Source organism: Geotrypetes seraphini, chromosome 5 (genome assembly GCF_902459505.1).
Source record: "Geotrypetes seraphini chromosome 5, aGeoSer1.1, whole genome shotgun sequence".
Taxonomy (NCBI): domain Eukaryota; kingdom Metazoa; phylum Chordata; class Amphibia; order Gymnophiona; family Dermophiidae; genus Geotrypetes; species Geotrypetes seraphini.
Genome location: NC_047088.1, coordinates 46,690,366 through 46,704,541, shown reverse-complemented (window position 1 = coordinate 46,704,541; position 14,176 = coordinate 46,690,366). Strand labels below are relative to the sequence as shown.

The following is a 14,176-nucleotide window of genomic DNA, read 5'->3' as shown; positions in this document are numbered from 1 at the left end:
CTAGCTAAATCTTTTTTTTCACACCTGGAAACCCTTAGGACTGTTTAACAGAGACATACTTACAAACATACAATTATTGTTCTGTTTATACAGGTCTCGTAGAATATCATGAAACTTCATCAGGTCTTTAGGAGGCTGATCATAATACAGAGCCTCCAAGAACTCCTTAATATGCTTGGAATCCACTTCTAGCAGGATGGAAAGATCTTCAGACATCTGATGGAGAAATTTAGAAAAAGAAGACCACTCAGACAAAGCAGAAGGTCTTTTGAGGCAATCGTTGAAGTGAATCTGAAACAAAAGAGTCCTCATATGCAGTAGAAAGTGATTCCTGATCAGAGTCTTAAAAGAAATCTGAATCCTGTATGGAATGAGGATGTTGTGGAAGACTCAGTGTTGAAACCTCGAGATGCTTGGTCTTACAAGAGTGCTTCCGGTATCACACCGGAGTAACCTATCTGGATGTTTGAATCTAGGACGACTGGTGCCATGTAGATGGATCAATCGACTCCCGTGTTGATGGTCTCCGCACCGGTGGAGAATCAGAATGAGGTGCGATCTGTGTCATTCGTTGCTCAGACTGAACCGCCTGGAAAGTCAGTGTTGACATGGCCATAATTTAAGTCGGCACCAACATTAGAAAATGTTCACCCAATTCCTCCTGAAGCAAACTGTCAATCTTTTGCTTGAGGGAGAGCACCGGTACCGCAGGCTTTTTAGCCAGTACAATTGGTGCTGCGCACCGGTACATTGATGAGGAGGCCGATGTGGAGGAACTCAACAAAATCTTGACCAAGCGCTTACGGGACTTTTTCGAGGTCGGCATGATTTGACTCAATGCCACTTTGACCTGAGTCTCAGATGAGGTAGGGGAAGCCTTCTTAGCTGGCTTACCCACTGGAGGTTGTGCCAGTGTTCCCTCTAAGCGGGCGGGTATTGTGAGCAAACTTTTTTCACTGTGAGCTAAAAATATCGGGCGCCAGCAAGTTATGAGCCAAATAAATATGTTGTCAAGGCATCAGGCCAGCTTAAGTTCCAGGCCAGTTATGGAACTGAATTTAAGATTTGTAGGTTCATGGGGACATACTCTAGTCCAGTGTTCTTCAACCTTTTTACACCCGTGGACCGGCATAAATAAAATAATTATTTTGTGGACCGGCAAACTACTAAGACCGAAATAAAAACACATTTTCACCCAGTCTCCGCAAGCTCGGTCCCCACAAACCATCTGATCCCATCTGCACAAGCCTCAGTTATGATTTTATATTGAACGTATTTTATTAAAGTATAAAAAGAAACAATATTCTGTACAATTGTCATTTTATAAATATAAATATTCAGAGCAAGGACCAACAAAACCCCTGTCTCCCCTCCCCTTCACATATATCCCCTCTACTATCAAGAAAACTGAACAAGCCAAATTATTACAGAATGCTACACAGAAATATCATGCTAACAGAATACTGCAGTCAACACATGACAGGAATAGTATTAGGCTTTGCAGTCCCCAGTTATGTCTCTAGCAGGATATATATTTCAAATCTGACATATTGTAATGACAAAATAGAAATAAAATGATTTTTTTCTACCTTTTGTGGTCTCTGCTTTCATCTTCTTTCCACTCTTCCTTCCAGCGTCTGCCCGTTCCATCCACTGTCTGGCCTCTCCCCCTTCCATATGTATCTGACTTCTTTCTATGCCCCTCTCCCCTTTCCATCCAGCCTGTGCTTCCTCTCTCCTTTTTACATCATTCATTCCAGCTTCACTGCTTTCTTCATTTTTATCTCTCCTACACCAGATCTAGCATCTTTATCCCTCTCTCATTTCTCTGCTGACCCCCTTTCCAGCATCAATCTCTCTCTACTTTCTCATTCCTGTCTCTCCCCTTTCCCTCCTCTAATCTCCCTGCCAGCTGTTTCCTTCCTTTCTTCCTTCTCCCTTCCCTCCTCCCCCCTATCCAACAGTAGCTCTCTTCCCATCCCTTTCCCTCTTCCCCTCCCAGCAGCATCTCTCTTTCTACCTCCCTCCAGGTGCAGTAGCAGCTCTCCCTTTATCCATCAGCTTTCCAGCCTCCAACAGTGGCTTCCTGTCCTTCCAGCAGCTCTCAGTACTTGCCTGCAGAAGTGATTTCCTTAGGCAGCCTTGGGTCCGTTGCCGCCTCTGAGGAAAGGGGAAGTTGCCAAAGTGAATCACTGCCCTGGTAAGTTTAGAGCTGCTAGGAGAGGAGACAGCCACTGTTGAAGGCTCCCTGCACATTCGTGACACCCCCCCCCCCCAAGCCGGCAAAAACAGCTTTGCACTGCAGGCCCTGCCGCCCAAGACGAGCCGGAGGCCCCTATCCGCCGCATTCTGCACGTGGGCAGGCTTTCAGCACAGACGCTGCTGATGGCCCCAATCCACACGCTGCCCCCCACCGCGCACGCTGACCATCTCCCTTCTACTTGCAGCTTCCCCGCAGCCCTCTTCGGCGACTCGGCAGGGGCAGCGATCAAGACAGGCTGCAGACGTCGGGATCTTTCCTCTCTGAGTCCCGCCTATTTTGTTTCAACTTCCTGTTTCCGCATAGGCGAGACTCAGAGGGAATGCCCGACGTCGGCAGCCTGTCTTGATCGCCCGAGGCTGGGAGGAACAGAAGATTTCCGCGAAAACCACCAGGGCAGGAAATTTAACAACGTCCATCTTGCCGGCCCTGCGCGGACCGGCAGGAATTTTCTGCGGACCGGCGGTTGAAGAACTGTGCTCTACACTGTGTGCGCTGTGACGAGGAACTTGTGCGCTGCGTTGTAATATTTTGTGCGCCAGCGCATGCCAGCGCAGCTTAGAGGGAACACTGGTTGTGACACCAGAGATGTTTCTGTCGGTGTTGAGTGTGGCGTCACCTCCAGTGTCGGCGGTGTTGGTAGAAATGTCAGCTCCCCCTCCATAGTGACACCGAACAAACATTGTTGAAGAATGCAGTTTTTCAAAGTCATTTTTTCAAGTGATGAACAGTACAGGATTCTGGATGGTGCTCAGGCTCTAGACACTGGAGACACCAGCGATGTGGATCAGTCACAGAGATGGGCCGAGCACAGCGACCGCACTTCTTAAATTTCATCTGCGGGCGTGACACTGACGGGAAGACTGCCTCAGCGAAATCAAAATTGGAGGCCAAGGTGGTACAACAGGCCCCGCCGGGCCAAAAACCCGTGAGGGATTAAAAAAAGATTTTTTTTTACTGAAGTAACTGAGAAAAACAAAAGAAGAAAAAAAGCATGAAAATGACTAAAAAGTCATTGACACAAGAGCGAGAAGGCAAAACTGTTTTAAAAGGCCGTTGAAACACGTCTTCTTAGCTTCGCGGAAACTAAGAAACTGAGCGACCGCACGCCTGCGTCGGGCAAGAAAGCACTCGCGTATGCATGGTGCGGGCTGATCGCGAACTTTCTCAAACTTAAAGTTGCAATTCACTTTTCAAGTGTCCATACTAGGGCTCCATCGGTGACATCACCCATGTGTGAGAATATGCTACTTGCTTGTCCTGGGATAATACTAGGAAGGAAGCTCTTTGGTACTAGGTAATTATTAAAGTAAGCATTAGAAGTAAACTGAGATCATACACAACATATTTAGAAGCAATATTCATTGTTGTCATCAACATGCCCCATGAAAATAGAAAATGAGGAAGCTATATGTGAACATCTTACCCCAGATATAAGAAATACTTTACAGAAGTCCAAAACAGGCAAAATCTGCAAAAAGCTGGCCGCTTCTAATGTATCCTGAAGATTGTCCATATTCAGAGAAAGCTTTGCAGTATATATAAAGTCAATAATCTTCTTTAGACCAATTTTGTTCACACCATGAAGCTTAATGCACATTAAGTCTTGCTCTTTCATTCCACCTAAGCAAGAAAATAATTACCATTATTTTAAATACTAGAATTTGCTAAATGTAACAATAAAGTTACACGACATGTTACATTTCAATAATAAAAAGTTAAATCTTTAATATGAATGTTATAGTATGAATGTTATGATTGTTGCAGTTGTCTGCTGAGCTTAGCGATATTCTCCCCATAAAGCTAGGCTATATATTTTCTTAAGCTATCATGAGTGGCATGATTGTTGCAGTTGTCTGGGTCTTGCTGTATCTCAAGTGGAAATGACATTGGCCACAGCATGATGGCTGAAATGTCAGTTCCACTTACTCAGAATCAACAAGATCCGAACAACCATGAAGCCAGCCACAGAAGCAAAATAACATAATATGAATGTTGCCTTTTTTTGTTTGTTTTTAACTAAGCACCCCGCTAGTTGATTAAAGATTATAAACCTTTGTTTCACAATATGATAAATGGAAGACAATGCACTTTAAAAGGAGAACATATTTATTTTTATGAGAAAGAATATATAGTAAGACCCCATATCCGTGGGTAATAAGTTTCAAGATCTAGTGTGGTTATGTGAAACCACGGGTAATTGCAAATGCCATTACATGGTTTACCATGGCTCGAGCACCGAGCCCCACCTCCCTCTCCCTGCTCTCTACCCCATCATGCCCACAGCCCCTCCAGCATACCTTCTCAAATCTTAACCAGCAGAGAGCATCTCCTGCCTGCTGCTTATGCAGGCCCGAGCTCCCTCCCTCTGATGTCTCTTCCTGGTCCCCGCAACCCAGATGTGACCTCAGAAGGAGGGAGCTCAGGCCAGCATGAGCAGCAGGCAGATGCTGCTTGTTGACGGCAAAGATTTGAGGAGGTATACTGGGGGGAGGGGGGCATTGGGCACAGTGGGGTTGAGTGCAGGGGGAGTGCTCAGGCCATGGTAATCCCTAGATAACTGAAACCAGGATACAGATTCCGCAGATATAGGGGTCCTCCTGTATAAAGGGAGAAAAAAAATTGGCATGAATGAGGGAGAATGTTACTTGTAGCTGGCCTTTAGGTATTCATGGGAAAGTCCCACTCCAAGAGCTTATCACAATTTCTGTGTGTTAAGCTATTTAAATATTAATAAGATATTTTATGATGCAGTGACACAATATGAGGGTCAAATTAAGTTTCTGGCCTGACCAAGAAAGAACAAGAATAGCATCACAATTCTATAGCTGTCCAGCAGATAGCATTGAGAAATAACTATGGCTAGATTTTCAAGTCAGTCTGACGTCTAGTTTTGTTGTGTCAGCTTTTTAAAAATGAACAACTGCTCCAGTTTGTAAAAAATGGTCAAAATTGAGTATCGCACCATGATAAAATTTCTTCATTTGAAGGGAAAATCACCTACCAAAATTAAATCAGAGTTAGACACAGTGTAAGGTGATGCATCTCCTTCATTTGCAATGGTGAAAGTATGGGCTGAGAAGTTTAAATGTGGTCAGACAAGTATTGTTGATGAATGGATGTCTAAAAACAGCAACAAACAAAAAAATGGTTGATGAAGTTCACCAAATCGTGATGGAAGATCACCAATCGACCTTAAATGAGATAGCAGAGGCTGCTGGCATTTCATCAGAACCTGTACACACCATTCTATATGAATATTTTAGACATCAGGAAGTTGAATGCATGATGGATGTCATGTTTGCTAACCGTTGACCAAAAACAAGTTTGACTAACATTTCAAAAACATGTCTTGAGCATTTTAAGTGCAATGAGAATGACTTTTTGCAGCGTTTTGCGACTGTGGATAAGACTGGGGTTCATCATTATATTCCTGAGATAAAACAACAGACTACAAGCGATGAACCAACTCTGAAGAAAGCAAAAATGGCTCCATTGGCTGGGAAGGCGATGGCGACTATCTTTTGGGATTTTGGGACAATGCACTGGTTCACACATCAATAATCATGATGGTGAAATTATATGAACTGAGGTTCGAATTAATTCCCCATCCACCGTATTCTCTGGATTTGGTCCTGTGCAACTTTTCTGTTTCTGAACCTAAAAAAATGGCTGTCTGAGAAGAAATTTTCTTCAGATTCTGTGGTCATCGATACTGTAAATAGTAATGTTTCCAGTTTAGACATTTCATATTTTAGTAAAGTTATGATAGGTCTGGAACAATATTAGAACAAATGTATTGAGTTAAAAGGAGACTGTTGAAAATAAATTTCATTTTCCCCCCCAAAAAAACATTTACTTGATTAAGCCAGAAACTTTTCAAATGACTCTCATACTTTCTCATCAGTAACTTCCTTTTTTTTTTTTTATATATATTTTACACAGACCTGATAGGGTCCATTTTTAAAATACAAAATGTGGTGTTATTTTACAGCAAAATGACCAAACAAAATTAATTAAATTAACTATTCAAAGAATTGGAGGAAAAGACTTCAAGCGCTCACAGAAAACAGAAAATTCTTCATACCTTGGATCTCTATTAGGAGCTATCATTAGTCAGAAAAACCTCAAATTTTCTTTGTCAATTCACAATCTAATAAATACTAAGAAGAATGTGTTGAAATATATTGGAAACAGTCTACTTAGCTTTCAAGTGGGTGTAATCAAAACATCTATTAATGCATTCTATTGCATGATGAGTAAGGAATTGGGTGCCTTTTATACATTTAGACTCTTTTGTAATTACACTGCCTAAGTTATTTAAAAAAAATAATAATAATAATCGTATTTAGCAGTACTATTTTATCAACAGCAGCAATTATGTAGCATGTAGATGTTTGCTAATTCAACATATTTTTCACATTTTCCATAAAAGTTATTCATACCTGTTAATTTCTTTTCCTTGAGTCCTACCATTCCAAATCTATTGGTCGTGTCCCATCCCAACCACACATGGTGGTAAACACATTGATATCATTGATTTAAGTCCATGCTGGAACCATTATGTATGTGAGTACTATGTATTTTCACTAATTTTCAACTTTAGTAAATGACAGCATAGCAAGGAAATTTTTTTTTTTCCTTTTATGAAGCCTTTGCAGAAAAAAAACCCCAACATTGTAAATTTCCCTGCACAATACCCTGGAATTCCAGGGGAGCAGACCAAAGACTGGTATCAGCAGATCAGGCTCCTATTCTTCAGCAGTCTGCTTGGAAGGAAAGGAGGGAGGGAGGAGACAAGTTTTAGGGACGATGACCCCCCCTCCTTTGTTTAGTAGTAAATCATCTATAATACAGTAGATGACCCTCCCCCCTTTGCTGACACTGTTTAGTAGTAAATCATCTGTAATACAGTAGATACTCCTGATGGTGTGGATAACATGGGGAAGGACCCAGCGAAGCACGAACAATGTTCCAGAATTTAGCAGCTAAGATAGCACAGTTACTTATCGTAACAGGTGTTATCCAGGGACAGCAGGCAGCTATTCTCTCATATGGGTGACGTCATTGACGGAGCCCCGATGCGGAAGCCTCGCAAGCAGACTTGCTTGTAGAAACTAGAAGTTTCGAGCAGTCGCACCGCGCATGTGCCTTCCCGCCCAGCACAGGGCGTGTCTCCTCAGTTCAGATAGCTAGCAGAGAAGCCAACCAGGGGAGGTGGGTGGGTTGTGAGAAGAGCTGCCTGATGTCCCTGGATAACACCCGTTATGGTAAGTAACTGTGCTTTATCCCAGGACAAGTAGGCAGCCTATTCTCACATATGGGTGACCTCCAAGCTAACCAGAATGGGATGGTGGGAGTGTTAGCAATTTAGGAGAATAAATTTTGTAATAATGTCTGGCCAAAATGGCCATCCCGTCTGGAGAAAACATCCAGACAATAGTGAGAAGTGAAAGTATGAACCGAGGACCAAGTAGCAGCCTTGCAAATTTCCTCAATAGGTGTAGATCTGAGGAAAGCAACCAAAACTGCCATTGCTCTGACCTTATGGGCTGCGACTCTACTCTGTAGGGGTAATCCAGCCTGGGCATAGCAGAAAGAGATACAAGCAGCCATCCAGTTGGAGATGACCTGGCCAACAACTCCACACTTGCAGCACAGAAAGCTTTTCGGGAGCTTGGTGAGGGCGTGAAACCTTTTGTAAAGACTTTAGCTTTTTCTGAAATACTGCCTGCATATGGAAAAGGAGAGCAAAGAGTGAAAAACACAGAGGACTTTAATAGATGGCTCAGAGCCTGGTGTCATCAAGAAGGCTTCAGGTACATAGGAGGATGGGGAAATACATGGAAGGACAAGAAGCTATATTGCACTGATGGGCTACATATTACTACAGCAGGAAAAAGAAACCTTGCAGAGAAATTTAGACAATATTTTTCCAGGCATTTAAACTAGAAGGTGGGGGTGGTGTATGTACGAAGGACAATTATAAAGACCACCCCCGGCAAAAGAAAAGATGTGATAGTAGTAAAGGCTGCAACATAAGCAATATCAGCAACTCATTTCTTAGTATTGCAACAGAAAGTGAAACGACACAAAAATCCATACGAAGAAGGAGATTATCGCTGAAAAATAGCTGGAAAGCGATGACCACAAATGCTCGCAGTCTAAGCAACAAAGTTCATGATCTGCAAGCCCTGATATTAGAGGCAGATCTAGATATTGTTGCTATCACAGAGACATGGTTCAGTGAATCACATGGATGGGATGCAAACATACCGGGATATAATCTTTTTAGGAAGGACAGAGATGGTCATAAAGGTGGAGGAGTAGCTCTCTATGTAAAGATCAATATCCAAGCGACCGAAATGCAAGGGACCTGGGGAGAGGAAGAAGCGATATGGATTGCTCTGAAAAGAGAAGATGGAACTTCTATCTACGTGGGTGTAGTCTACAGACCTCCGACTCAATCGCAGCAAATTGATAAGGATCTGATTGTGGATATCCAAAAGTTTGGAAGGAAAGAGGAGGTTCTGCTGTTGGGAGATTTCAACCTGCCGGATGCAGACTGGAATGTTCCGTCTGCGGAATCGGAAAGAAGTAGGGAGATTGTGGATGCCTTTCAAGAGGCTCTGCTCAGACAAATGGTGACGGAACCCACAAGGGAAAAAGCGATATTGGATCTGGTCCTCACAAATGGAGAGAGTATCTCTAATGTTCGAGTGGGTGCTCACCTGGGTAGTAGCGATCATCAAACGGTTTGGTTTGATATAACGGCTAAAGTGGAGAGCGGCCGCACGATACTTAAAGTCCTAGATTTCAAACGTACGGACTTTAATGCAATGGGAAAGTACCTGAAGAAAGAGCTGTTAGGATGGGAGGACATAAGAGAAGTGGAAAGACAGTGGTCTAAGCTGAAAGGAGCGATAAAAATGGCTACGGACCTTTATGTGAAGAAAATCAATAAAAACAAAAGAAAAAGGAAGCCGATATGGTTCTCCAACCTAGTGGCTGAGAAAATAAAGGCGAAAGAGTTGGCGTTCATGAAATATAAAAAAACCCAAGAAGAGGAGAGCAGAAAGGACTACAGGGTGAAACTGAAAGAAGCCAAGAGAGAGATACGTTTGGCGAAGGCACAGGCGGAAGAACAAATGGCTAAAAATGTAAAAAAGGGAGATAAAAATTTTTTCAGATATATTAGTGAAAGGAGGAAGATAAAAAATGGAATTGCTAGGCTAAAAGATGCTGGGAACAAATATGTGGAGAGTGATGAGGAGAAAGCAAATGTGCTAAACAAATACTTCTGTTCTGTGTTCACAGAAGAAAATCCTGGAGAAGGACCGAGATTGTCCGGCAAAGTTACACGAGAAAATGGAGTAGATTCTGCGCCGTTCACGGAGGAGGGTGTTTACGAGCAACTTGAAAAACTGAAGGTGGACAAAGCGATGGGACCAGACGGGATCCATCCCAGGATACTAAGGGAACTCAGAGAGGTTCTGGCGAGTCCTATTAAAGACTTGTTCAACAAATCTCTGGAGACGGGAGTGATTCCTGGGGATTGGAGGAGAGCGGATGTGGTCCCTATTCATAAAAGTGGTCACAGGGATGAAGCAGGAAACTACAGGCCGGTGAGCCTCACTTCAGTTGTTGGAAAAATAATGGAAGTGTTGCTGAAAGAAAGGATAGTGTATTTCCTTGAATCTAATGGGTTACAGGATCCGAGGCAACATGGCTTTACAAAAGGTAAATCGTGCCAAACGAACCTGATTGAATTTTTTGATTGGGTGACCAGAGAGCTGGATCGAGGACATATGCTAGATGTAATTTATTTGGATTTCAGCAAAGCCTTTGATACAGTTCCTCATAGGAGGCTGTTGAACAAACTTGAAGGGCTAAAGTTAGGACCCAAAGTGGTGAACTGGGTCAGAAACTGGCTGTCGGACAGACGCCAGAGGGTGGTGGTTAATGGAAGTCGCTCGAAGGAAGGAAAGGTGACTAGTGGAGTCCCTCAGGGTTCGGTGCTGGGGCCAATCCTGTTCAATATGTATGTAAGTGACATTGCTGAAGGGTTAGAAGGAAAAGTGTGCCTTTTTGCAGATGATACCAAGATTTGTAACAGAGTAGACACCGAAGAGGGAGTGGAAAATATGAAAAAGGATCTGCAAAAGTTAGAGGAATGGTCTAATGCCTGGCAACTAAAATTCAATGCAAAGAAATGCAGAGTAATGCATTTGGGGATTAATAATAGGAAGGAACCGTATATGCTGGGAGGAGAGAAGCTGATATGCACGGACGGGGAGAGGGACCTCGGGGTGATAGTGTCCGAAGATCTAAAGGCGAAAAAACAGTGTGACAAGGCAGTGGCTGCTGCCAGAAGGATTCTGGGCTGTATAAAGAGAGGCGTAGTCAGTAGAAGAAAGAAGGTGTTGATGCCCCTGTACAGGTCATTGGTGAGGCCCCACTTGGAGTATTGTGTTCAGTTTTGGAGACCGTATCTGGCGAAAGACGTAAGAAGACTTGAGGCGTTCCAGAGGAGGGCGACGAAAATGATAGGAGGCTTGCACCAGAAGACATATGAGGAGAGACTGGAAGCCCTGAATATGTATACCCTAGAGGAAAGGAGAGACAGGGGAGATATGATTCAGACGTTCAAATACTTAAAGGGTATTAACGTAGAACAAAATCTTTTCCAGAGAAAGGAAAATGGTAAAACCAGAGGACATAATTTGAGGTTGAGGGGTGGTAGATTCAGGGGCAATGTTAGGAAATTCTACTTTACGGAGAGGGTGGTGGATGCCTGGAATGCGCTCCCGAGAGAGGTGGTGGAGAGTAAAACTGTGACTGAGTTCAAAGAAGCGTGGGATGAACACAGAAGATTTAGAATCAGAAAATAATATTAAAGATTGAACTAGGCCAGTTACTGGGCAGACTTGTACGGTCTGTGTCTGAGTATGGCCGTTTGGAGGAGGATGGGCAGGGGAGGGCTTCAATGGCTGGGAGGGTGTAGATGGGCTGGAGTAAGTCTTAACAGAGATTTCGGCAGTTGGAACCCAAGCACAGTACCGGGTAAAGCTTTGGATTCTCGCCCAGAAATAGCTAAGAAGAAAAAAAAAAAAAAAAAAAAAAAAAAATTTTAAAATTGAATCAGGTTGGGCAGACTGGATGGACCATTCGGGTCTTTATCTGCCGTCATCTACTATGTTACTATGTTACTATGTTACTATGCTTAGAGATAGGATGTCCCAACTTATTTGGATTGAAAGAGACAAAAAGTTGAGGAGCAGTTTTGTGCGGTTTGGTGCGTTCCAAATAGAAGGCCAAAGCACGTTTACAGTCCAGAGTATAAAGAGCTGATTCTCCAGGATGAGAATGAGGCTTTGTAAAAAACACTGGAAGAATAATGGATTGGTTGAGATGAAACTCCGAAACTACTTTAGGTAGGAATTTAGGATGAGTACGGAGAACCACTTTGTCATGATGGAACACAGTGAAAGGTGGATCAGCAACTAAAGCTTGCAGCTCACTGACTCTTCGAGCAGAAGTGAGGGCAATGAGAAACACCACTTTCCAAGTAAGATATGTCAGAAGAGCCTTGGTTCAATTGGAGGCTTCATCAATTGAGTAAGAACGACATTGAGGTCCCAAACTACTGAAGGCGGTTTGAGAGGAGGTTTGACATTGAAAAGTCCTTTCATGAATCTGGAAACCACCGGATGAGCAGAAAGAGGTTTTCCTTCAATAGGCTGATGGAAAGCAGCAATTGCACCGAGATGGACTTGGATCAATGTAGACTTGAGGCCAGAGGTGGATAAGTGCAAAAAGTAGTCTAAAACAGAAGATAAAGATGAATGTTGAGGCTACTTATTGTGAGAAAAACACCACGTAGAAAAAAAATCTAGTCTATTTTTGGTGATAGCATTGTCTAGTGGTAGGCTTCCTAGAAGCCTCTAAAATGTCTCTTACAGGTTGAGAAAACTGAAGAGGAGTTATGTTGAGAGGTACCAAGCTGTCAGGTGTAGAGACTGCAGGTTGGGAGAAGCAAAGATCCCTGACTTTGTGGAAGCAGAGACAGAAAAACTGGTAGAAGATATGGATACTTAATGCTGAGTTGAAATAGAAGGGAGTACCGAGGTTGTCTCGGCCACTGAGGAGCAATGAGATTCATGGTGGCATGAGCGTTCAACTTGACAAGAGAGTCTTGAGAATGAGAGGGAACGGAGGGAATGCATACAGGAAGAGATTTGTCCATTCCAGTAGAAAAGCATCTGCCTCGAGCAGAACTGAGGCAGTTTGTGGTTGTGGGGAGCACCAAAGAGATCTATCTGAGGCGTTCCCCACTGTGAAAAAAATGTGATGTAGAGGCGAGGAATGGAGTGTCCATTCGTGAGGATGCAGAAGACGACTCAAGTTGTCCTCTAAGCAATTTTTTGCCCCTTGGATGTAGACAGCTTTTAGGAAGGTGTTGTGGCGGATTGCCCTGTCCCAAACCTTCAGAGCTGCTTGAGAAAGAGGAAGATCCTGTCCCTCTCTGTTTGTTGACATAGTACATTGAAATTGGTTGTCCGCCGGAATGAGGACAACCTGGTTGTGAAGAAGATGTTGAAAAGCTTTGAGAGCATTGAAGATCACTCTGAGTTTCAACAGATTGATGTGACACCGGCGATCCGCACTGGTCCAGTGGCCTTGAGTATGGAGACCATCGAGATGAGCACCCCAAGCATAGGTTGAGGAATCTGTTGCGAGGACCTTCTGATGGGGGGGGGGGACATTTGAAACAGGAAGCCTTTGGAGATTGGAAGAGAGCATCCACCAGCAGAGAGACTGTCTCAAGGAAGGAGTGACTGCAATGTGTCGAGAACGTGGGTCGCAAGCCTGCATCCACTGAGATGCCAGGGTCCACTGAGGAATTATGAGGTGAAGGCTGACAAAAGAAGTTACGTGTACTTTGGAGGCCATGTGACCTAGTAGTACCATCATGTGTCTCGAGATTGAAGAGCGGGAAGACACTGCATGACAGAGATGAAGGAGAGCTTCCAGACATTGTTGCGGAAGGAATGCTCTGAATTGGATAGTGTCCAGAACAGCTCCGATTAACTGTAGAGTCTCAGAGGGCTGAAGTTGGGAGTTAGGAAAGTTGATTTTGAATCCCAAAGCTTTGTAGTAACCGCGTAGTCCGTTGGGTCGCTACAATAACCCCCTGAGATGTTGAATATTTGATGAGCCAGTCGTCTAGGTAGGGAAACACCTGGAGACTATGGTTTCTTAGAGCTGCTACCACCAGGCACCTGGTGAGTACTCTGGGAGATGAATCCAGGCCAAAGGGTAGCACTCTGTATTGATAATGCAGATTCCCCACCCAAAATCTGAGATACTGATGGGAGGTTGGATGGAAGGGGATGCAAGTAGAAAGCTCCTTGAGATATATAGAACATAACCAATCGTTCTGATCTATATTTAAAATGGGTCTCAGATTGCTTGTCTTCTTCGGAACTAGAAAGTAACGGGAGTAAAACCCCTTGCTCTGCTGTTCTAGGGGAACTTCCTCGATGGCACGGACACAAAGCAGAGCTTGAGGTTCCTGAAGAAGGAGGTCGGTCTGGGATGGTTTGGAAGGATACTCTCTTGGAGAAAACTCTGGTGGAACCTGAGTGAAATGAAGAGCGTTTCCATCCCTGATTATTGTGAGATGGAAGGACAGAGGCAGAAGGATGGAGGTTATGCTCTGTTAGACAGTCAAAAAAGCTGCAAAGCCTTAGGTGCAGCAGAATGCTGAGGTTTCTGTTGCTCCGGTTCCTGAGAAGGGGCTCGAGTGTAAGGAGCCGCTTTGGAGCATAACGCCTCTGGAAAACCGTAGTAGGGCGTGAAAGTTTTGTAGGAGCTGACTTTGGCTTTGGTGTGACAATGGAAGCAAAAGATTTT

General features: G+C 43.7%; 1 protein-coding gene across 7 annotated transcripts in view; it reads right to left on the bottom strand.

Moving 5' to 3' along the window:
- Positions 1–14,176, bottom strand: part of KLHL13 (kelch like family member 13) — a 118,550-nt gene that overhangs the window by 17,170 nt on the left and 87,204 nt on the right. For 4 of the 7 annotated variants that reach the window (XM_033946294.1, XM_033946291.1, XM_033946292.1 and 1 more), the window contains 2 exons: positions 3,687–3,883; positions 64–216 (listed from right to left, as the gene is read on the bottom strand). In XM_033946294.1, coding sequence (XP_033802185.1) covers positions 64–216; positions 3,687–3,883 — 350 coding nt within the window. Of the gene's footprint in view, positions 1–63; positions 217–3,686; positions 3,884–5,264; positions 5,384–14,176 lie in introns of all 7 variants that reach the window. The other 3 variants (XM_033946295.1, XM_033946297.1, XM_033946296.1) reach the window with 2 other exon arrangements.